Raw genomic sequence first — 23,663 nt, 5'->3', positions numbered from 1 at the left:
AGACCTTCGTCCATCTTCGGAACACAAATTAAGATATTTTTGATGAAATCAGAGAGCTCTCTGACCCCTTCATAGGCAACAAACGTCATTGCATTTGCTTTCAAGGCCCGGAAAGGTAGTAAAGACATTATTAAAATAGTTCATGTGACTCCAGTGGTTAAACCTTAATGTTATGAAGCGACGAGAATACTTTTTGTGCACAAAAACAAAACAAAAATAACGACTTTACTCAACAATTTCTTCTCGTCTGTGTCAGTCTTACAGGGCAGTGACTGTTCTATTCAGACGGGGGAGCCCCGAATTTAGTCAGTAATAGTATTTTAGCCTTTAGTTAAATATGATTGTTTTTTTTTTCTTATACAAGGTATTTTTATTTCTTATGCATATGTTGTGATTATTATATCACTATTTAAATACCTTTTCTATGTAAAGCACTTTGAATTACCATTGCGTATGAAATGTGCTATATAAATACACTTGCCTTGCCTTATTTTTGTTTTGTTTTTGCGCACAAAAAGTATTCTCGTCGCTTCATAACATTAAGGTTGAACCATTGCAGTCACATGGACTATTTTAACAATGTCTTTACTACCTTTATGGGCTTTGAAAGTTGCAATGACGTTGCTGCCTATGAAGGGGTCAGAAAGCTCTCAGAATTCATCAAAAATATCTTATTTTGTGTTCCGAAGATGAACGAAAGCCTTACGGGTTTGGAACGACATGAGGGTGAGGAATTTTTATTTTTGGGTGAATTAACCCTTTAATTTGCTCGTCCGGCTGTAAAATATTGTCATCCAAACCCATGCCTTTATGCCTTTAACTATTTCTTTCAGTGTTTCACAATTACCTGGAAATGCTGTTGCTTGGCATTCAGCTCTCTGACTAATACTGACATTATTTGCAATGTGATAACTTCCTTTCTCTGTTTAATCATCGTGCTGAGGGAACGGCGAGACAAGACATATGGCGTTAAGTCTCGTTTTGCAAGAGCGGAAGGTCATCTGAGGACTTGGAACAAAGCATACAGTTATAATCCAGAGTATATATGCACACTGTATGTGTTTTTCTTTGTAGCTCCTGTCTACATATTCATCTATCAACCACTGGAGAGCTGGGTAATCAACTGATGATGATATTATTCGCCCACACACTCACCAGAGCACCACCAACCCTCCGAAAGACCTTAAACAACCTCAGTCAGCGAGCTGTGTGAGATAAACTCCGGGCCCAGACACTGAATGACACCAGCCCTTCACAGACACACACTTGCACTGCCTCCTCCGCAACTTGAGGAGAGAAAGAGAGAGCCAGTTGCTAGGAGACACGGCCTCCAGTGCAAACACAGAGCCATCTGTCTGTGTAAAGAGGAGACGTAGGGCAACTGAAAGGCTGGCACACTCCCTGGAACAACAGAGGAATGGAGAGCAGCCACCATCTTGTATTTTAAGCTCCTCCATATTGAAATAATGCTCTTTTTGTTAAAGTGAGCTCACATCTGGATTTTTACCTCATTTGCAGTGTCTCTGCTAATCAAGTTGGACCTGAATTTGATATTTTAAACTTTTAGTTTTAAGACAAAACAGTAAAAAAATCTTTCACCCAAAATGAAAATTATTTACGTTATATACACTAATGTCTTTCCCAATTTGTAGGGTATTCTTTCTTCCATGGAACACAAAAGGAGAAGATTAGCAGAATGTCCAAGCTGCTCTTTTTCGTACAATGAAAATAAATGGGAAATTGGGAATCAAGCTCTGTGAATGACCAAATAAACAACATACAAGTGTACCATATGACTTGTACCCTGTATAACAAGTCTTTAAAGGGATATTTCACCCCAAAAAAAAGACAATTCTGTCATCATTTACTCACTTTCATATCCTCCCAAACACATATGATGACGAAGAAAGTTTTTTTTTTTCAGTGGTAACCAACATGAAGGTAAAATGATGGCAAAATTTACATTTTTAGGTGAACTATCCCTTTAAGAATTACCATTATTTTGTGAAAGGGGAAGAAATTTAAGTCATTATTTGGAGAAAAAAAAAATCTGCCATTGCTTTTTAAATTCGATCAGCTTCATCTTTGAGTATGTGCAAGTGCTACAGTGAAAAGGAAGAAATTTAACTATATCAACTTAAAATGTTGGTCTTGTGTACATTTTAGCCCCACTCCACTTTCATTGTGTGGAAAAGAGCAGCATGGACAGGCTAAATATCTCTTTTTGTGTGTTCCACAAAGACAACAAAAAATTGTGATTGAAACATAATGAAGGTAAGTAAATGACTGAATACATTTTTTTGAGTGAACTGTCTCTTTAAAGGTGCTGTATGTATATTTTTGACTGTACTAAAGCATAAAAATACCATATTATGCAGATATTTAGGAAAGATGCTGGGTTCACATACTCGTTTCTCTAAAAAGCAATACAGCCAGTTATTTTACTTTGAAATGTGTGTCCGTGTTGGAATGTCTGTTTTTGTTTTGGTCTGTGCGATACCGCACTTTGCCAGTTTACCCAATAGTATTTCAACAGCACAGGTTGCCAGTTGCTGGAAAACACAATGTATTGCTGCCATGGAAGCCACCAAACAAACTGGGTCAGAGATCGCTGATTATACCCGACCTAAAAAGCCTCAGAATCCATCTAAAAATCTCTACGGCCCTGTCCCAAATGGCACCCTAAATCCTCGCGGTCTTCCTACAAGGCCGCACTTTCATGAAGTAACGCCACTTTGACTGTCGGGAAGAAGTCCGATGTGTAACCCGCACCAGTGCGGGCTCGGCAGAAGTGCGCATCGAGGGCGCATATAAGGGGTTCTGAGACCTAAAATGACAAATGGAACACCCTAAGGTCTCGTGGACTTAACGGACACACGCACGCGGCAGCCATTGTAAGTCCACAAGACCGAAAGTGCCAAACAACATTGTGAATTTGGACTGCAGCACCCATTTCAACCACTAGCACCATTTCATTTCATACAGCACCTTTAAAAGCAGCATGCCGTCATGAAAAGTGCCTAGAAAAATAAAAACGTAAAGCAAATCAATCAATATTTCAGTTTTATTGACATTTTATATCAATGTTGATGGGAGTTCCAATAATATCATAATCCTCTCATCATCCATTTATAAAATACACAACAGTTGAAACATCTTCCTGGAATACAAAAGTAGTAAATTTTGGTGTCCAGACATAAAGTGATAACAAATGCAACAACTTAGTCCCTGACACAAATGAAAATCAGTTATGGTGAATAAATACATTTATGCACATATATATATATATATTACCGTGTGTCAATTCAAATTTTGTTGAGCTTGTTTTTTCACTATACACAACCAGGCATAACATTTTCTGCACCCAAGCAAAAAAAAGAGGCTTTTTTTTTGTTAGGTCAACTCATTTGCAGTTGGGTCTTTGGTGATTTTTGGAGACAGTGAAGTGTTAATTAGTTGTCTTGGGTACAGAGGAGCTTTTTATTTAAATTTGAATAACCTAATTGATAGGCAGTGTACGGTCTCATCTTATGTCCTTATTCCCTAAAGAGTCTTTTAGCACGCAAGAACAGTCGGTACAAATTAACAGTGTGAAACTTGGACCAGCACAAACTGTTGGAACATGGAACACAGACACAAAGATGTCAGATAAAACACCTTGTAAACTGCTATACACAAAGGTTTACATTCACGTAATTATGCGCATGTTTAATCCCAAATCAGTTAGATGGTCGGTTTATGCAAAAAACATGCCAGTAAAGTTCACTTTTCCCTTCTTAAGGTGCAGTCACATTAGTGATATTTCAGCAAAATTTCGCTGTCAAAAAGGGTCCATCGACTTTTATCAATAGCGTAGCGATGTATGAAACGGCTCACACATCAAAGTCACTTTCTAACCAAGCAGTCTCCTGTTGGTCAGCGCAGTGAATTCACATGACCAACTTGAACACAAGGGAATTTTTTCGCCCTCATGTGAAACGCATGGATTGAAATGACTGGATTTTGTCTGTGAAATTTCACCGAGCAACAGTAAATGTGACCGCACATTTAGGCGGTTTAAAGGGTTAGTTCACCCAAAAATGAAAACAATTTCAAGGTCCAGAAAGGTAGTAAAGACATTGTATGTGACTACAGTGGTTAAACCTTAAAGGATTAGTTCACTTCAAAAATGAAAATTCCCTGATATATTTTACTTACCCGTTACCCCCATCCATGGGCGTCGGAACCATTGTATGTGGGTGGGACAAGACCTACCCACTTTTTACGATCAATGATATTGGACCCACTCACTTTTATCGTCTCTAATTCAGCACATGTCTGTTTACCTACCCCTAACCGATAAACACTTATTATTAAACACGTTAGACGCTTTATTTCCACTTTTCTAATATTTTCTTCATTTTTTTTTTAAAATAATAAATGCCTTTCCGATCTGATATGTGATGGGAAAAGGGAGTAGAGTGAGTTCAGCAAAAGGCCCGGCTGAGTTCAGCCCGGCTCTCATGCCGGTAGACCCGGGTTCGAGTCCCGCTTGGAGTGGATTCGAACCTTGGGTAGATTTGCGTCAAAACTTGAGAAGCCATGCTTCTTACCCCTACACTATTGCCGGTGATTTCCGCAATCTTGTCTTGCCCAACCAGACGTTTAGCAAACAAGGCGGTATATTTGTACTTAATGTAAATGGCATCTACTCCAGTAAAATTGTTCTGAGAGAGGACCCACCCACAATTGTTTTGCTTCCGACGCCCATGCCCCCATCTCATCCAAGATGTTCATGTCATTCTTTCTTCAGTCGGAAATAAATTAAGTTTTTTTGAGGAAAACATTCCAAGATTTTTCTTCACATAATGGTTTTCAGTTGCAACCAAAATGTTGAAGGTCCAAATCAATGCAGTTTCAAAGCGCTTCGAAGGGCTTCAGAGGCTCTGTGCGATCCCAGACGCGGAATAGGGTCTTATCTAGCGAAACGATTGGTCATTTAAAAAAACCGAAAAAGCGTTTTAACCTAAATTGCTCATCTTGTGCTTCTCTGCGACGTGCTAGTGATTGCGCAATCACGTCGAAAACGCCACACTAGACGTAGACCGAAGTACCGTTCCCGGTACTTTAGAAAGCGCACATGCGAAGACTAATATAAACGCCCTTTAGCAACAAAAAAAAGGTCAAACAATGATGTTGGACGATTTTGAAGTTGAAGATGATGTGTTTTTGGGTAAAGGGAGTTTGTATTAGTCCTCGCATAGTCGCTTGGGGCGGTACTTCTGCCTACATCTAGTGCAGAGCAGCGCAGCGCAAGATGAGCAATTTAGGTTAAAAAGGTGTTTTTTTTATTTAAATGACCAATCGTTTCACTAGATAAGACTCTATTCCGCGTCTGGGATTGCACAGAGCCTCTGAAGCCCTTCGAAGCGCTTTGAAACTGTATTGATTTGGACCTTCAACATTTTGGTTGCAATTGAAAACCATTATGTGAAGAAAAATCCTGGAATGGTTTCTTCAAAAAAACGTTATTTCTTTTCGACTGAAGATAGAAAGAGATGAATATCTTGGATGAGATGGGGGTGAGTAAAATCCTTTAATGTTATCAAGCAACGAGAATACTTTTTGTGCGCAAAAACAAACAAAAATCAATACAATACAAAAATCTCTTCTTGTCTGTGCCAGCCTCCTACGCAGTTTACATTGTAAATACAGTGCACCATTGGCCGATGCCGTTCGTGTGAGCACCACAACGCATGCGCATTATTTTTGTTTGTTTTTTAGAAAGTATTCTCGTCGCTTCATACCATTAAGGTTGAACCACTGTAGTCACATGGACTATTTTAACGATGTCTTTACTACCTTTCTGAGCCTTGAAAAGTGGTCATTAAATTGCTGTCTATGGAGGGAACAGAAAGCTCTCGGATTTCATCAAAAATATCTTCATTTGTGTTCCGAAGGGTTTGGAACGACATGAGGGTGAGTAATTAAAGACAGATTTTTCATTTTTTGGTGAACTAACCCTTTAAGCCTCTGTGTTGGTCCGTCAGAGCTCCATTCAGAGATCATGCCAAGTCTCCTTGCTTGGCGCAGATGGTCCTAACCTCAGCTGAATTCCGATAGGTCAGCCTGGTAGTTTCTCACTGACACAAAGCGGAGAAAACCCCATCAGCTCGGCGAACTCGTGACACTGATCATGCCAAGCACAACGTGCCCTCTGAGCCCTGCCTTATGTCATATACGTGTATGAATAGACCCGCTTGTAGTATAAACAGTCGGGCTGAGGTGAGCGTGAGATGCGGTATGCTGTTGTTTTTACACACATATGTCTGTACACCTTGTGTAAGCATTCATGTATCTGTGTGCTCCCATGTGCCAGGGTGGACACACACACACACACACATATGCGTGCTCTCTCCTCCAGACACACAAAGCCCCCCGGGGCGGCCCGCTCTCCTGATTTCGGTCCAGCTAGAGGCGTGTGTGTCAGCAGGAGATGGAGGGTAGAAGAGGGTTTAAGAGGGTAATGGCAAACCAAAGTCAGTCATTCACCCACACATTCACCATCCACCCGTCATCTGCTTGCTCTCTCCAGGACGCTCAGTCCCAGCCGTTGTCCTTGATCATGTGGGCGAGCTCGATAATGAACTTGCCCTCCTTGTACTTCTGACTGCTTTCAAAGGCATGTTCCTGGGGGCAGGAGGAGAGCGAGAAATGATATTGACCGCAGGACTAATTCATTTATGGGTCAGTGACAGATTGCTCACGACAAAAAGGAAAAATCTTTCATTGTTCATGTTGGTTTCATTTAGTTTTGAAAAACGTCCTTTTTTAAAGATCTCTAAAATGTCATGTGGTGTAACCATCAAATAAAATTTTCCTTCCATCTTGTATACATGTGTGTACACATCTTAAAATGTTTTTAAATATATTTTTTAAGGCAAATAAATATATTTACTAATATCATGAATTAAAAATTCTAAATATATTGCGCTTTTCAGGGAGATTTTACTCCCAACTAACAAAAATATGTTGTAAGAACGTTTTGCTAACATTCCCATTAAGTTAATAAAAAGTTGAATGTTCTCTGAATGTTCAAAATGTCAACTTTAAGGAAAATTCCAGTTCATCATTTTGAAAACGTTATGTGAAGGTTCCTTAATGTTCTCTAAACATTCTGAAACAAGTAATAACATTTAAAAAAAGTAAGAGGAACTTCTGACTAAAACCTTTCAGGAAAAAACATTCCATGAGTGATGTATAAATAATGTTTTTGTGCTAACGTTTTGAGAACATTATTAAAGACCAGATCATTTGTACTAACATGCTATTAACGTTACTGGAAGAACGTTTGTTCATAACTTTGAGAGAACCTTGCCAGAATTTTAGCCAAAGCTCTCTGAACGTTCCCTGTTAGCTGAGCTAGCCTTGTCCTATCATAAAAAGGTCAAATTATGACTGTCCGCAGGTGTCCTCTCTTTGATATAATTTCAGATTTTTATATATATTTTTATTAGTGCTGTCAAATGATTAATCGCATCCAAAATAAAAGTTTGTGTTTACATAATATATTGTGTATACTGTGTATAGTAATTATGTATATATAAATACACACACATGCATGTATATATTTAAAGGTGCACTATGTAAAATTTTGTCAGTAAAATATCCAAAAACCACTAGGCCAGTGTTATATATTTTGTTCAGTTGAGTACTTACAATATCCCAAATGTTTCCAACTATTTGTAAATCGTGAGAAAATGTATATTTTACCCAAGGAACCGGGACGTGTGAGGGAGTCGCCTGTCGTCATGTCTGCGTTACCCTTGGTTTTATTTTGCAGAAACGTTTCACTGCAGTGTGAACATGTGTCATAGCAGCCGCAGAGCGAACGTCATAACATAATTTTTAACACACTCAGATGTATCTAATATGATAAACAGAGCTGTGTTATCTCATTCTCATGACCGGAAAAGCAGAAAGCAGAACGTGGCACCAGCGACTGTGTCATAATAAAAGTCCTGCTGCTCGCGAGAGGTGTGTTGTGTTCATCTTATTAACAATCGCTCCAGCAGCCTTGCTCAGCTCCACAACACTCGGTCCTGCTTCTGCTTCATACTACAGTAACATTAATAATCACATCTATGAACATGATTTCTGTCCGAGTCCTTTTCCACCGGCTGTGAGGCAAAGACCACATGTCCCAAGATTCCGCGCTCTTTGTTTTGAATAGGCGACCTCTAGCGGAGGGAAAGTTACATAGTGCACCTTTTAAAAAATGTATGTATTTATATATACATAATAGTTATACACAGTACACACACCTATATTATGTAAACACAAACTTTAATTTTGAACGTGATTAATCGTTTGACAGCCCTGATTTTTATGCATGTTGGATGGACCACAATCTTGTTTTAAAAAAAAAACCTTTTATGAGGCTTTTTTTCTTCATTATTGTATCAGGACAGTTTTATCTCTGACATTCATGACTTTATGCCTGCCCAAAAATATCATAATTAATTTTAATTCAGTAATTAAAAACATGCTCATCATATAAGAGGTGCATTTAAGTCACTGTATTTATGAATTGCATTTTAATGTATTTTTAAAAAATAAATTAATAGGTAGGACAAATGCTGTTTCACCACAGCATCTAATATTTGTCCTCTCTTTTTATAGCTGATGAATTCAGGCAGCAGGGAGACTCATCAGATTTCTGGAGAAGGGCACTAGGTCAAGCTTCTCTGAAACGTCTGCATTCACACTGACATAAATATCTGAGATGTTTATAAATAACCAGGCCTCTATGGGAACGTATACTTGTTTGTGTGCATATCGGTGTTAGCATCAGTCCAGACTCCATGTCAAGGGCGACCGGAAATCCACCAGCACCGAAAAAACCAAACGGCATGCGGCACAGCTGCTGATTAAAAACGGACACCATGCAAGGAATGTGTCCTGCTTAGACAAGCCTTTATGAGCAAGCTTAAACTCGCAAAGCCGTGTATATTAACAATGTGCTATTATCTCGAAGTGATCATGACACTTTTATGTAAATGTGCTTTAACTTTCCATGTGTTGTGTGTTCTTACATATTTCCACCCCAGTGTGGTTTTGCAGTTTTCGCAGTAGATGTCTGCCACTGCATGGAGCCCCGTGAGCAGAACCCTCTCCTCTGCAGGGCCACATCCAACGTTCACCCTGAGGAGACCAGTGAGATATAATCAGGCACAGGAAGCTACAGTCAGGTGACATGAACAGAGTTTATACACTACCGTCCAAACGTGTTTTTTTTTTTAAAGATATTTTATTCATCAAGGTTGCATTAAATTGATTAAAAGTGACAGCAAAGACATTTCTAGTGTTATAAAATATTCCTATTTCAAGTAAACGCTTTTCTTTTGTAGCCTAGAAATCTAGACGCACTCTAGCGCCAGCCAATGTAATTTTCAGCCAGGGTCGTCAAGCAACTCTCCGTTGGCTTGCGAGTTTGAAAAACCAAACTCTAGTCAGGCCAATCACATCGTGTATAGAGTCGGTGGGCAGGCTTAACATAATGACGGCAGAGTTGCGGCGTTTCCGCGTGAAATCCCTGCTAACCAAGAACGGTACTGAAGTCATTCTTAAAAAAAGGAAGATGTGTTCGGAGTTTTGCCGACCAGATACGGCAAAAGTTTAATCTATAAACTAGCTCCGCTGGTGGGAAAACGCATGGGACTCAGCCACAACCCACTTGTGATTGTTGTCTCACCACTGATAGCGCTCTGGTTGGTTGTGGCGCTATCCTATTGCGTGCAGAGGGAATTTGAAAGACGACCGTTTATCCCGCCCCTCGGATTGAGCCCTGCCAATGGTGGGTTCCCAGACCCAACATCTTGATGTGGGTCTGGCTTGTCAGGCTATTTCTTTTGAACTTTCTATTCATCAACGAATCCTGAAAAATATAATGTAATGGTTTTCACAAAAATATGAAGCAGCACAACTATTTTTAACATTGATAATAATAGGAAATGTTTCTTGAGCAGCAAATCATCATATTAGAATGATTTCTGAAGGATCATGTGACACTGAAGACTGGAGTAATGATGCTGAAACTTCAGCTTTGCCATCACAGGAATAAATTACATTTAAAATATATTAAAACAACCATTTTAAAGTGTAAGAAAATTTCACAATATTATTGTTGTACTGTATTTTTGATCAAATAAACGCAGCTGAGCAAAAGAGACTTTTTTAACGGTAGTGTATATGCACACACGTCAAAACTCCTTCAAATAACACAAATGTACCAACAAATATCCACGTAAAAACACAGAAATAACTTACACAGAGTTGAACAGATAAGCTCTGCCCTGACTTCCTTGAAAGGACTAAAGGAAACAAGATAATTGCATGTGAAATCACACTTAAATGTTCATCTGAAACTGTTTTAAAGAGCAGCTTTTCATCCGTGCAGAACTGATGTGACATTAAACAGCATGTGTTGATCTTCCAATCTGTGTGCTTCTCATATGCTTAACAAACATGTTTGTTCATGTCCTGTTCCTGCGCCTGCTGTCAGGTCGTAATTTCTCAGCTCATTAATCACCTTGGAGATGAGCTCGTCGTGGTTGGCGAGGTGTGCTCTGCAGTGGATGCAGCTGTAGGTGCGGTGGCAGCTGGGCAGGTACGCCTGGAAGGTTTTGGAGCGCGTCATGGTGACCATGGGCCGGGTCGGAGGGCGGTGCAAGAAGGGGCTGCCGGCCCAGGTCGGCTCACATGGGAAGCACCGCAACACACAGGTGAGGGCCGTGGTGGGGCGGGGTGGGAGGTATACACCTGCACACACAGGGATGTCCTGGGATGAGTATCACAGCCAATATGAATTGCATTGCACTCTTTTTTTTTGAGGGGGGACTATCTGTTGAACAAGGTTAGATTACTATTGCTCAGGGTAGGTTTAGAAACCAAGAACTTTTTCAGAATCTACAACACAACTGAATCTACAGTGTTAATCATTCAATTCTAGAAACAACTCATCTTATAAGCAGGAGATTTTTAGGTTCAAATAAAACCATACAGCGCAACCATTGTAGTTTTAACCAAAGTTGAACATTTCCTTGACCAAGTGTGCCGCACGCGTCCTGAAAAGTGAAGCCAAAACATTTAAATCGCCCCCCTGGTGGCTGGCTGCAGTATAGGTCTTTAACCCCACCCTCTCCATGTAATCGAACGGAACGTGAGCAAGACTAAAAAATCCAATTACTCTTAAATAAAATTCTGTCATTTTACCTAGTATCATGCAGACATAGGTTCAAGTGTTTGTTTTCCCATTAAGTTTTGTTATAGTTAGTTATTGAGCTGGATCTTGATGCCATGGCTCCACCTCAGGATCACTACCGCGCAGACTTGGGCTCCGAACGACGTAATCCGTAACAACCGTTACTGGGATATTTTGGCTTAATTTTTCTACAGTGAAAGGTAAGAAAGCGGAGTTGCGCTGCCCATCTTTTTTTAATAGTCTAAGGGCCCTATCATACACCCGACACAATGCAACGGCAGGCACGACGCAAGTGTCTTTTGCTAGTTTCAGCCCGACGCAGTTATCGTTTTCACGTCTAGCGCCACGTTGTTTAAATAGCAATACACTCGCGCCCATCAGGCACATTGTTGGCGTGTTGCTATTTTGAGGCAACTGAAATAGACTGCGCCATTGACCAACAAAACCTGCTTTAAAGTTAATAGTGCAGTATTTTTTTGTGTTATTTAAAGGGCGCGTTAGTAATATGCGCCTATAGGCGGGTGCACAATGCATGTACACTATGCTTATTACACATATAGGGACGCGCAGCAACACACAAACATTTTTAAATATTAAAAATTGGAGAAGTGTTCAGTCTTTCCGCTCGCAAATTCTGCCATGTAAATAGCGAATCCGCCATGGTGCGAGCGCAACTGGCTTTTAAAGGGAATGGGAGATGAGACTCTCATTGGTTTACTACACGTTACACCCAAAACACACCCATGACTCATTAAGAGAATAAGGACAACCCTTTTGGACCATGACCGTTTTTTCCTTTGTTAAACTAGCAAAAATGGATTCTGCACCTGCGCCATGCGCTTCAGACCATGCGCTCAGATCGCTAAAATAGGGCCCTATGTCCTCAAATATCGGTGACCAGAAAAATACGCAGAGCACAAAGTCACTCAGCATCTCGTCATGCTGCTGCCGTTTTAAAAAACGCGATGCTCCCATGAAAAACAATTGAAAAAATACGCTAGCCTCGGAGGGAAAAAAATGCTTTAGTGCAGTCAAAAATACTCAAAGAATTGTTAATGGAAACGTTGAGGATTCGGATTTGGTAAGAGTAATCAGAAGTGAAACTGGAAATGTTCAAATTCTTATGGTTCCCATACCTAAACTTTTGTAAACAGTCTACAGTAAATCAACAAAACCTTAAATCCAGTGTTGTTGATGTTGTTGTTAATTAAAACTAAAGTTATTAAAAATACTTTTCATTCTTTGAAATAAAAATGAAATGAAATAAAATAAAATATAAATATTAGGTGAAAAACCTAAACTCAAAAAACTTCAAAATATGAATAAATACTATAATAGTATTCAAATAATACTAAAACAATACTGCTTAAATCATGTGGGTTGTTGAGGAATGGTGTGCTGTTACTTTTCTAAGCAGTTAGACACTAGATACTTTGGTGTAGGCTCTTTTAACTTGGGCCATATAGCAACACTCTCAGAACAACTTAGCAACAGCATAGCAATTGCCTTGGCAACCACCCACAACACCCTAGCATCATGTTGGCCACTTTGGCATGATCACTTTTACCATTTTGTTCACTACAGCGGTGCAGATATCGCACACTTCCCCTTTAAGAATTTCCAGAGGTTAGCAGCTGTTTTTATGCTCCAGTCTGATGCTTTATTGTTACATTACTCTCTCAGTCAGAAGGCTTTGTTGAGGCAGGGGTGAGCACGTCTTATGAGTCCAGAGCAAAAAGGCGGCTCTTGTGTTCTGTCCATTGTTTCCCCGTCAAAGCGTGGGGCTGGGGAATAAAGAGGCTACTGATGGATCGAAGCGGTTTCCCACACAAACACACAACCGTCGGCTGGGGCAAACGCACACTGGTACTCGTCCACAAATAAACTCTCTAGCATTCTGGTGACCCGCTCTCGCCCCAGTTCCACACTCTGACCCATGCGGGTATTTTAGGACTCTGCGAGTTTGCTCAGGACATGATGCTGAAAAGGACCCATGGTGTTTTCTTACAGTTTACCGTCAACCAAACGATGCACTTTGTGACACTGCTATAACTGCATAATAGATGAGATAATGGATTTCTCTTTCTCTAGCACAAGCTTTGGGAGAGACTAAATGGCTACTGGTTAATACTGGTTCTGTATATTATATTTAAATTGAAATGTAATATGTTTTTGTATGGAAACATCAATAAATTATCATAAGAAGAGTGGAAACCTAATGGTTGAGCAGTATTTCATGAGGGATATGTAAACTATCCTTTGAGACTCAACGCTGAAGGAACCAACGAGTAAGAAATGATCAAATCCGCCTTTCATTGCTCCGGACTGCTTTTTCCAACATGTTTTCTTGGGATTTTGTGTTTGTATCCCTCCTTTGTCACGCAGCTGCAAATTGAGTCCAGGTTTTGTATTGCCAAAACAGGCGGATCGATAAAAGCAAAGAGAGAGAGTCTCAGTATGGTTTCATCATGCAGACAAAAACATATTCACTGAGCTCTGATCCGAACGCTGATGAACCTTCAGGCACAACCAGATCAAATACTGATCCAACACATAAACTGTGCCACAGATCACAAAGCTGAACACAAGCTGAATGAAAAGCAGCACATCTTATAAGAAGCCTTATAGTAATTGTATGTAGTGTTCAAGAGATTAAACTAGGGTGAAAGAGGCCAGAAGATTCAATCAGATTTTTTAAGCTGTGGTTTTTACGGTCTGCATAGAACAAACACTACTAAAGATCATAAATACCAGCATTAAAGGAATAATTCCCAAACCCATTTGCTGTTATTTTTCCATGGAACACACAAATTCATTTTAACTCTTTCAACAGTTGTAATGACTAGGACTGTCATGCTTCAAAAATTACAAAAAGCACCATAAAAGTAGTCCAAATGACTTGTTTGCTATCACACTGTAGCCCAAGACTGGTTGCCCACTGAAGCTAAGCAGGGTTGAGCCTGGTCACTACCTGGACCTCCTGGGAAAACTAGGTTGCTGCTGGTAGAGGTGACAGTGAAGCCAGTAGGGGGTGATCACTCTATGGTCTGTGTGGGTCCTAATCAATTGTGCCGCACAAGTCCTGAAAAGTGAAGCCAAAACTTTTCAATCGCCTCCAAGTGGTAGGACCCAGTAGCCTATAGGTCATAAACCCCACCCTCCATGTAATCGAATACGACGTAAGACAAGCTCAACAATCAAATTACACATCAAATATTATTTTTTCCAAAGATAGTCTATATGGTGGGCGTTCTGCCGTCGCATCATCCAGGTGGATGCTGCACATTTGTAATGGTTGAGGCGATTCCCCCCTACTATATGTAAAGCGCTTTAAGTGCCAAGAATAGTGCTATATTAATGTAACAAATTATTGATATTATTATATTACAAGAGCCTGTCCAAATACCCATACTTGCCGTCTTTGCACTTGACTACTTGTCTACTATGACGCATTTCCTGTATTTGGCCCAAGTGGGCATGAAGACTACAAGTGTGTGTAGAACTTTAGATTACCTGATGGGACACACTTACAGTGTTTTAAAAATGCATTGTTTTTTGTTTTTTTATTGTTTTTACAGAGCTTTATTTACTTTGTTTATATACTTTGCGGCAAAATTCAGAGGCTGCGTCCTTCGAAGGGCACATTCGAAAGGCGATTTTAAATCCTCATCGCTTACGGTGCGTGTCCACAGGTGAAGAGCACAGCGAGCATTTTCAATGAATTCCTATAGAAGCTCAACTTCTATAGGAATTAACTAAAAACGCTCGCTCTGCTTTGTGCCAGTGGACGCGCACCATTATGAATGCCTGTACGGCTGTGTGCATTTTACTATCGCTTTCAAATTAGCGGCAATTCTGTGGCAGCAATTGCTTGAATGGTGTGTTCATTATTATTCATAAAGCTGCTGTCCGTAACTTTTTTGTGTTCAAGATTTACAAAAATTATATAATGAGAATGTACAACATGAATCCATTTCCCAAACCGTGTTTTTGTCTTACCCTGAATCATTATGGTACACTTATAATAAGTGTTTAACTTGGGACTATTTCAGACCGGACTGGTAGGAACCGCTGCGGAGGAGCACAGGCCCTGCGTGACTCGCCATAGACATAAACAGAGAGAAGTAGCTCCAGCCGCAATGTTCTTCCGCAAGACACATGCAGTTCTGTTTATTAACCGCTAGAGCGCAAAAAGTTACGGAGTGGAGCTTTAATGAAAAACACAACAACAAAACTGTACAAAGACAAACTTGCTTAAATCGGCGCTTTTACATTCCGCTTTGAAACCGAATCTTCCACCATCGTCTTGTCAGTCAAGACTGAGGCGAAATTGGCGAAGCGAGGTGAAATCTGACTCCTGCTGCTGATCTGTGCTGCGGCTCTTGTTCGCCTCACGCTGCATTGAGCAGACACATTACATTTTTAATTTTAGTGTCTGTTCTGTAACTGAACTAAACCATTTTTAATACTATAAAAAATCAAAACGACAATCGCTCTGAATCGGTATTAGCTCTGAATCGCTATTAGAGATTAGTTTAGATCTTAGTAACTTTACTTAGATTAGTAAAGTTTAAATTTAGTGTGTGTTAAGGGCCCTGAGCTTTGGACATTTTTCAGACTTGGGACATTCTTGCACACAAACTTCCTGCTAAGACTGCAAGTGTGGGTATTTGGACAGGCCCACGGTCTTCTGTAGCCATACTCTTTGTTTTACAGAAAGAGTTGCGCAAATATGTTTACTTTTGTGTTCCATGAAAAAAAACAAAAAAACATACAGGTCTGGAAAGACATAATGTAGAGTACTGTAAATAATGACGAACAGTACCTTTAATTTTGTTAATTTCCCCCTTAAATTAATATCCCGAGGTTACCGTAGTCAGCCGCATCCAGTCCGTATCCAGATCAGATGAGATTAGACACGACCACAACGCAGCCCTGAAAGTCAGCAGAGATCCTGTCAACTAGACAATCCCCTGTGAAGGCCTCGTCGACACGACAGCCATCGGCACAGATCCTCAGCAGAGACCACAAGAACCAGACAGGTCCTCTGCACAGACCCTATGACCAGCTTCGTCTCCATACCGGCGTGATGTATCCGATCTTCAAGCTAAAGGAACTGGATGAAATATTTGAATGCTACCGATCCACAATCTGACCTGTGATGCAGCCTGAATCATAATCACACAGTGTTCGTTCGTTGGCCAGAGGAGAACTGCGCCTGGTTTCTCCCAAGGTTTTTTTCTCTCTCCATTCAGTCACCTGACGGAGTTTGGGTTCCTCGCCACTCTCGCCTCTGGCTTGCTTAGTTGGGGACACTTAATACACAACAGTATTATTGATTTGACTGCACCGACACTATTGGATGGGAACTGAACTGTGCTGGACAATGACATCGCTGTTTTCTGCAGAGCTGCTTTATAGATGAAATGAACTAATTTAATAATTGATGATCTTTACAACAGAACTGAATCAACACTGAACTGACTTCGGCTGAACAATGACTGTAAAGCGCACTGTATAAAGGTGACTTGACTTAATGTCTCCTGCTGAATGCTCTGATGCATGTGTTGTGACACAGGGGTTGTAAGCACTCATCACTTCAAGGCCTGTGCAACACAAGAACCTTTCTTATGTAACCAGCAGAGCAGCGCTGATGGGGATAACAGCAGCAACAGAAAGAAGGGAAAATGTGTGTCCTTGCGTTGCGTCCCATCCTTCACTGGCTGTCCAGCTTCTAGCGTCTTTTTGATGATGCATTTACTGTAATTACTTTGAGACAGGATTCCTAATCTGCATTTCTGACATGATTTTTGCAACCTTCCCCCTTACTTTTTAAGGATATCATTTAGAAAAATGGTGTAATACGATGTTACGTCATAGCAAATGATTAAACAGCCCCTGTAATTTCCTGAGTGGGTCATGAAAATTAAAATGTTCTGCTTTTTTGCGATTATCCATTTCTGATGGCTTGCATTTGCATTCATAAATGCAGTTTATCATGCGAAGAGTGTCACAGCATAATACCATAGCTTAAGACCCGCAGGAAATACTATTGAAAAACGTAATCCCCGGAGACCGGATTGGATTTGACAGTGTTTCAGAAATTACTTGTCAGCATTCAAGCTCTCTGAATTCGATCGTGTAAGAGCGAGAGAGCTTGTTGAAAATAAAAAAAAGTAATCAATTCTTATTATTGCTTCATGCAATAGCTGAAGGTTTGAGTGCTTTGCTGGACTAATCCTGATTCACTGACAGCAGACACTATGTGGGGCTGGATTTCAGCCACACTGCACTACTGGCACCGTTTCCTCCTGGACGCGCAAGTATGCTTTAAAATTTGACCCCTGACAACAGAGAAATAAACAATGAAGTCAGATGGTATGGCATCCACCAATCACATGTCAAGTGAGTGATCACATATCAGGCCAACAGCCCCCGTTCTTATGGTCTGTACTTTTTATTTTGTCATTGTACCTTTTATTTTATTTTGCTTTTGAACATGTTGATTAGAAATCTACCAATCAGAGGCTATTGGCCTGATATGTGATCGCTCACTTGACATGTTATGTGATTGGTGGATGCCATACCATCTGACTTTTTCATTGGTTATCCGTAGGGTTGAATTGTGTCCTTGTTTGTATTCAAATGAGCTTTTGTACACCTGTAATCTTTTAACCTTGATGAATGCCTGTGTGCCGAAATGCATTGGCAAAATGAAGAGTAATATCTTTTCAGCTCCATTATCTGACTATTTTGATCCCTCCATTTAGCAAGTGTTGCTGTATTCATCCCAAATTCTTTCGCTTTTCTTCCACACACCTTGTTGATCTTGTGAAGTTGCACCAGAACAACTACACAACAGAGCAATAAACAACATTTAAAAAATTAAAAAATAGTTGAGCCTACAACATATTGGAGCAAATCGATACTAAACATGGCACTTGTTGAAATGTGATACATCACAATATCACACTTAAAGGTGCTGTATGTAGGAATGACAGCTAGTGGTCGAAATGGGTACTGCAGTCCAAATTCAAAATATAGTTTCCCACGCCCCCTCCTCCTCAGACTCGACGCTCAAATGGGTTGCCAGTTTGAGGACACGCAACAGGAACGAGCACAATCGACAATGGAAGGCGAGGAGACTCACACACTGTAGGTTGATGAGTTGATTTATCCGCGTTTTAATGTGCTTCGGTTCGTAGAGATTTTTAGATGGATTCTGAGGCTTTTTAGGTCGGGTGGAATCTGCGATCTCTGACCCAGTTTGTTTGGTGGCTTCCATCGCAGCAATACGTTGTGTTTTCCAACAACTGGCAACCTGTTCTGTCGAAATACTATTGGGTAAACTGGCAACGTGTGTTATCACACAGACCAAAACAAAAACAGACATTCCAACACGGATGCACATTTCAAAGTAGAATAACTGGCTGTAGCGTTGCTTTTCTGAGAAACGAGTATGTGAACTCAGCATGTTACCTAAATATCTGCAAACATATTATGGTATTTTTGTGCTTTAGTACAGTCAAAAACTTCAAGATTCAAGATTCAAGAGTTTTATTTGTCACATACACAGTTATATACACAATATACAACTGGCAGTGAAATGTAAACAGGTCCGCTCCATGGACAGTGCAAATAACAGTTACAAGAAATTAAATAGAAATAGAATAAAGTTAGAATAAAAAGTATTAACATAAGTAGAATTATAAATAAATCAAGTAAAAGATAAAAATAGGAAATAAGATAAAAATAAAAATATAAAAAATATGTGGATGATAAGTGAGATAAACTGTAGACTTAAAAATAAGTGGTTAACATAAAATATATAATATGTATATATAAAGAAGTATAATGTGCAAGGTTTATTACAGGTTGTTACGCAGTAACAATAGGGACGTAAAGTAAAGTGCAGTGCAATTGCAGTATGTGGATGTTAATGTTGAAAGACTGTATGTTTATGTGTGTGCGGGGGTGAAGTGAGTCACGTGACTGAGTTCAGGAGTCTGATGGCCTGGGGGAAGAAACTCCTCCTGAGTCTTTCAGTCTTTGCCATCAGGCTACGGAAGCGCTTACCAGATGGCAGCAGGGTGAAGTGAGAGTTTGCAGGGTGATTAATGTCTCTGATGATTTTGGTAGCTCTACCTCTGCAGCGTTTGGTGTAGATGTCCTGCAGAGACGGGAGAGCTGAGCCTGAGATGCGCTCGGATAAGCGCACCACTCTTTGCAGGGCTTTGCAGTCGTGACTGGTGCTGTTCCCGTACCACGCTGTGATGCACTGAGTCAGGACACTTTCTATCGCCCCTCGATAGAAAGTTTTCAGGATGGCTGGTGAAACCCTGAATTTCCTCAGCTGGCGCAGGTGGTACAGTCTTTGCCTGGCTTTTTTCACCTGTGTCTGGATGTGTGTAGTCCAGGTCAGATCCTCGGAGATGTTCACACCCAGGTATTTGAAGCTGCTCACTCTCTCTACCGGTGTCCCGCTGATCATGAGAGGGGAGTATGACCGATGCTGTCTCTTCCTGAAGTCCACAATCAGTTCTTTGGTCTTGTTAACATTCAGAGAGAGACAGTTGTCCTGGCACCATGATGTCAGTTGCTCCACTTCGTCCAAGTATGCCGTCTCATTGTTGTTGGAGATGAGACCCAGGACAACAGTATCATCAGCAAACTTGATGATGGAGGTGGAGCTGTGTGTGGACAAACAGTCATGGGTGTAGAGAGAGTAGAGCAGGGGACTCAGCACACAGCCCTGTGGAGCTCCAACACTCAGGGTGATGGAGGTGGAGGTGAACTGGCCTACTCTCACCGCCTGGGGTCTGCCAGTGAGGAAATCTTCAATCCAGAGGCAGAGAGAAGAATTCAGGCCTAGATCCAGGAGTTTGTGTGTTAGCTTAATGGGAACTATGGTGTTAAAGGCTGAGCTATAGTCAATAAATAGCAGCCTGACATAGTTCCCACTTTTGCTGTCGATGTGAGTGAGGCAGGAGTGAAGGACGTGAGAAATGGCATCTTCAGTCGATCTATTGGGACGATAGGCAAACTGAAGAGGGTCCAAAGTGTCAGGAATGGAGGAGCAAATGTTGTTTTTAATGAGTCTCTCAAAGACCTTCATGACTAAAGATGTGAGAGCCACTGGACGATAGTCATTTAGGCAAGAGGGTTTACTGATCTTAGGTACAGGGATGATGGAGGATCGTTTGAAGGAGGTGGGGACAACAGATGTAGCAAGGGACTCGTTGAATATGGATGTAAAGAGCCCTGCGAGCTGATCAGCACAGGACCGCAGAACACGACCTGAAATACCATCCGGCCCAGCAGCTTTCCTGACATCCACACGTTTGAGTGCCCTCCGAACCTCGTCCTCCGAGACAGAGATCACGTGACCGTTGCTGCTCTGAGGGACTCTCTCTGACGCGTCACTCGCCGGAGTCGCGCTGCCGCGATTACCATCAAAGCGAGCGTAGAAAGAGTTTAACTCGTTCACCAGTAACGGATCAGCTCTCACCTCTGCAGAGGATTTAGTTCCAAAAGCACAGATGGTTCTCAGTCCCTGCCACATCCGCCGGGAGTCGTTGAGTTGGAAATGAGATTCCACTCTGTCTTTATAGCGGAGTTTTGCGGCTTTAACGGCGCGCCGGAGAGCGTAACATGAAGCTTTGTACTCCCTCATATCCCCCGTTAGGAGACCGGCATTGTAAGCGGTGGTGCGCGAGTTTACTGCAGTGCGAATTGAACTGTCCACCCACGGTTTCTGATTAGGGAAGGACGTTATAGTTATTGTTTGTGTGGCTTGCTCTGTCAGTGTGTTAATAAAGCAGAGCGCCACTTCTGTGAACTCGCTGACGTCCTCAGAACTCGCGCGGAACATGTCCCAGTCGACGTCATCAAGAGCTGCCTGTAGCGTGATCTCTGAATGGGATGACCAGCGTTTGACTTCCCTCCTCACCGGGGGCTCTTGAACGAGCCTTTGTTTATATTCCGGTGTGAGGAAAATGGCGGCATGGTCCGATTTGCCAAAAGCTGGCTGTGAACGAGCTTTGTAGGCGTTCTTAAACGGAGAGTAGCAATGATCCAGTGTGTTTGCTCCTCGTGTGGGACAGGAGACATGCTGGTGAAAGTTTGGCATTACATACAGCATCTTTAAGCATGTTGATAACTCTACCTACTAAGCTCTATCAACTCAAACCCATCAGTACTGACTAGTTAGGGAGCTTACTAAGCTTTGAAACACAACCAATATAATAAGTCCGTAGTAAAAAGTCCATGACATGTGCTCAAGAAGTGTATTGTTATAAAGCTGTGGGTCAGTTATACTGAATATTCTATTATTTTTCTGAATATGAAATATTAGATAACATTCAAATATTCCAAATATCAAATATTTTAATTCTGTCTATGCTGAATATTCTATTTGAAATAAATATATTCAATTTGTATTAATATTAAATTATCCATTTTATTTATGCTGAATATTCTATAACACTTTATCACATGTTCTAAACATAAAATATTACTGAATACTCTGTTACTGAACCATTCATTCATAAATAAATATTCAGTAACACTTTAATTTAGTGTCCGAGGGTGCATTGAGCTACTATAGTAATAACTATAAATTATGCATAATTATATGCAACTAACCCTAAATCAAACACTAGTCTAACCTCTAAACCCATGAAGTTAATCAATATTACTCAGTACTTAAAGGTATAATTACATTCAAACAAGAACACTAAAATAAAGTGTAACCAGATGCGGAAACTTTGTTACAGTGTCCTTGTTAGATATGTTACATGTACTTACCATAGTAATAACAGTAAATTATGCATAATTACATGCAACTGATCCTAAATCTACTCTGACCATATAGTAAAGCAGGGGTTTTCAAACTTGATGATGCCGAGGACCCCCAAATATTATGAAGGGGGTCCTTTTTTATGAGGGACCCCCTTCCTAAAATCCATCTATATATATTAAAATTGGATATTAATGTTGGATGTATAAACCTGACAACTTTCACATGAAATGTATGTAAGCAGCTTAGCTTACATATTGCGTTAAGAATACTGCCTTATACAAGTTCCCCAGTGACTATAGTGAGAAAAACAAAAACAGGTACGTATCAAACATACAATTCTGGAAAGTACGTATATGGCAAGAAAAGACAGAAACATTTAGAAATGAAACAGTCAGTAGACTTGATCCAGATTTGCTTTGTCTATTTATCCTCTGGGGACCCTTGGAACCTTCTGGAGGACCCCAGTTTGAAAGCCCCTGTAGTAAAGTATATGTAGTTACTAAATATAACTCAGTACTTAAATATATAACCACACTGTAACAGAGCAGCATATTTAACCTTATAATCAAGTATAACCCCAGATGCTTTATGCTTAATTCTGCTGAATGTTCTTTTTCAAACATGTATTTGTTTAATATCATATATTTAATAACCAGTCGGTCTGTGATCAGATACTGCGATGTTTATCTCCTGGAGAACTCAGACGTGACGCAGACTGGATAAAGTGCGCTGCTATGAATGCAGAGATGTCTTCATTTATGACTGATAGCTTTACATGCCATGCAAACGGAGCGATTGAGCAGATCACTGTCAGAGATGACACATGTGCCACTGCTGATGCTGCAGTGATGCTGATGCTGCTGGCGGATGAGCTGATAGTGGAGGTGTTTGATAAACAAGCATCAGCAGCAGCACCACTGCGGACCTGCAGCGCATCACATCGCACCATCCAGCTGAACTACAACGCAACACCGTCTTCCTGACCTGATGCTCTTACACAGCTGACTGACACTATCAGTTGACATGATTTACATAAAGCAGAGGGCTATATCAAACTTGCATGGCGACTACTTAAATACTAAAATAACTCGCATTTACCTTTGAAAAGAAGAAAACGGGGCTCTGAGATGGTGGCACGCGCTCCTCTTCAGTTTAAGTAACGCAGGATTCACAGCAAACTTTGCGCGTGCATTCCTGTCACGACAAATTCCTTCTCCCGCTGCGCTCGCGGTCAGTGTGGACGTGGTGCATGTAAACTAAGTTTTGTATGGGCACGATCACACTGTACATCACCTACGGGGCAAATGACACCTCTTTCCACCAATCACTGAGACGCAGAGGCATAGCAACACTACGCTGATTGGTCAGAACACGAAAAAACAACCAATCGTAAATTGGGCTGGTATCTACCTGCAACTCTGACTGAGTTTAGGCAGAACTTGTGCTTGAAAATCTCGTTTGTTAGACCAGTACAGTAGTGTTTCCTTGGAAGTAAAAGGTACAAGATATTCACTGTATTCATTCCGTGATGAAATGGCCAAATACATCTGGTATATCGTTTATTTAAAACTTTGTAAACAATATCTTAAAGTGCAGTCATTGGGGGATAACAGGAAACCA

At 40.7% G+C, this 23,663-nt stretch overlaps 1 protein-coding gene across 2 annotated transcripts; it reads right to left on the bottom strand.

Moving 5' to 3' along the window:
• Positions 1-3,048: 3,048 nt before the first annotated feature.
• Positions 3,049-23,281, bottom strand: ypel2b (yippee-like 2b). Of its 2 annotated transcripts, XR_013817120.1 has the most exons (6): positions 23,142-23,281; positions 10,571-10,800; positions 10,309-10,352; positions 9,075-9,183; positions 5,819-6,669; positions 3,049-4,128 (listed from the first exon to the last, which is right to left on the bottom strand). XR_013817120.1 is itself a non-coding variant. In XM_079824461.1 (5 exons), the coding sequence occupies exons 2-5, from the start codon at positions 10,685-10,687 to the stop codon at positions 6,580-6,582; spliced, it is 360 nt and encodes a 119-aa protein (XP_079680587.1). In that variant the 5' UTR covers positions 10,688-10,800; positions 23,142-23,281; the 3' UTR covers positions 4,410-6,579. The 2 variants fall into 2 exon arrangements, 1 of the variants encoding a protein (XP_079680587.1); XM_079824461.1 differs by lacking the exon at positions 3,049-4,128 and having other exon boundaries at positions 4,410-6,669.
• Positions 23,282-23,663: the final 382 nt, after the last annotated feature.

This window comes from Gobio gobio (genome assembly GCF_949357685.1).
Source record: "Gobio gobio genome assembly, chromosome: 8".
Classification (NCBI taxonomy): domain Eukaryota; kingdom Metazoa; phylum Chordata; class Actinopteri; order Cypriniformes; family Gobionidae; genus Gobio; species Gobio gobio.
This window is presented reverse-complemented; position numbering and strand designations above follow the sequence as displayed.

Excerpts from the sequence above, each read along its gene's own strand:
- ypel2b (XM_079824461.1), bottom strand. The coding sequence starts at position 10,687 with ATGGTCACCATGACGCGCTCCAAAACCTTCCAGGCGTACCTGCCCAGC. Across the intron at positions 10,353-10,570 it reads ACGACGAGCTCATCTCCAAG|TCCTTTCAAGGAAGTCAGGG; the intron begins GTGATTAATGAG and ends TGTTTCCTTTAG. Across the intron at positions 6,670-9,074 it reads CCACACTGGGGTGGAAATAT|GAACATGCCTTTGAAAGCAG; the intron begins GTAAGAACACAC and ends TCCTGCCCCCAG.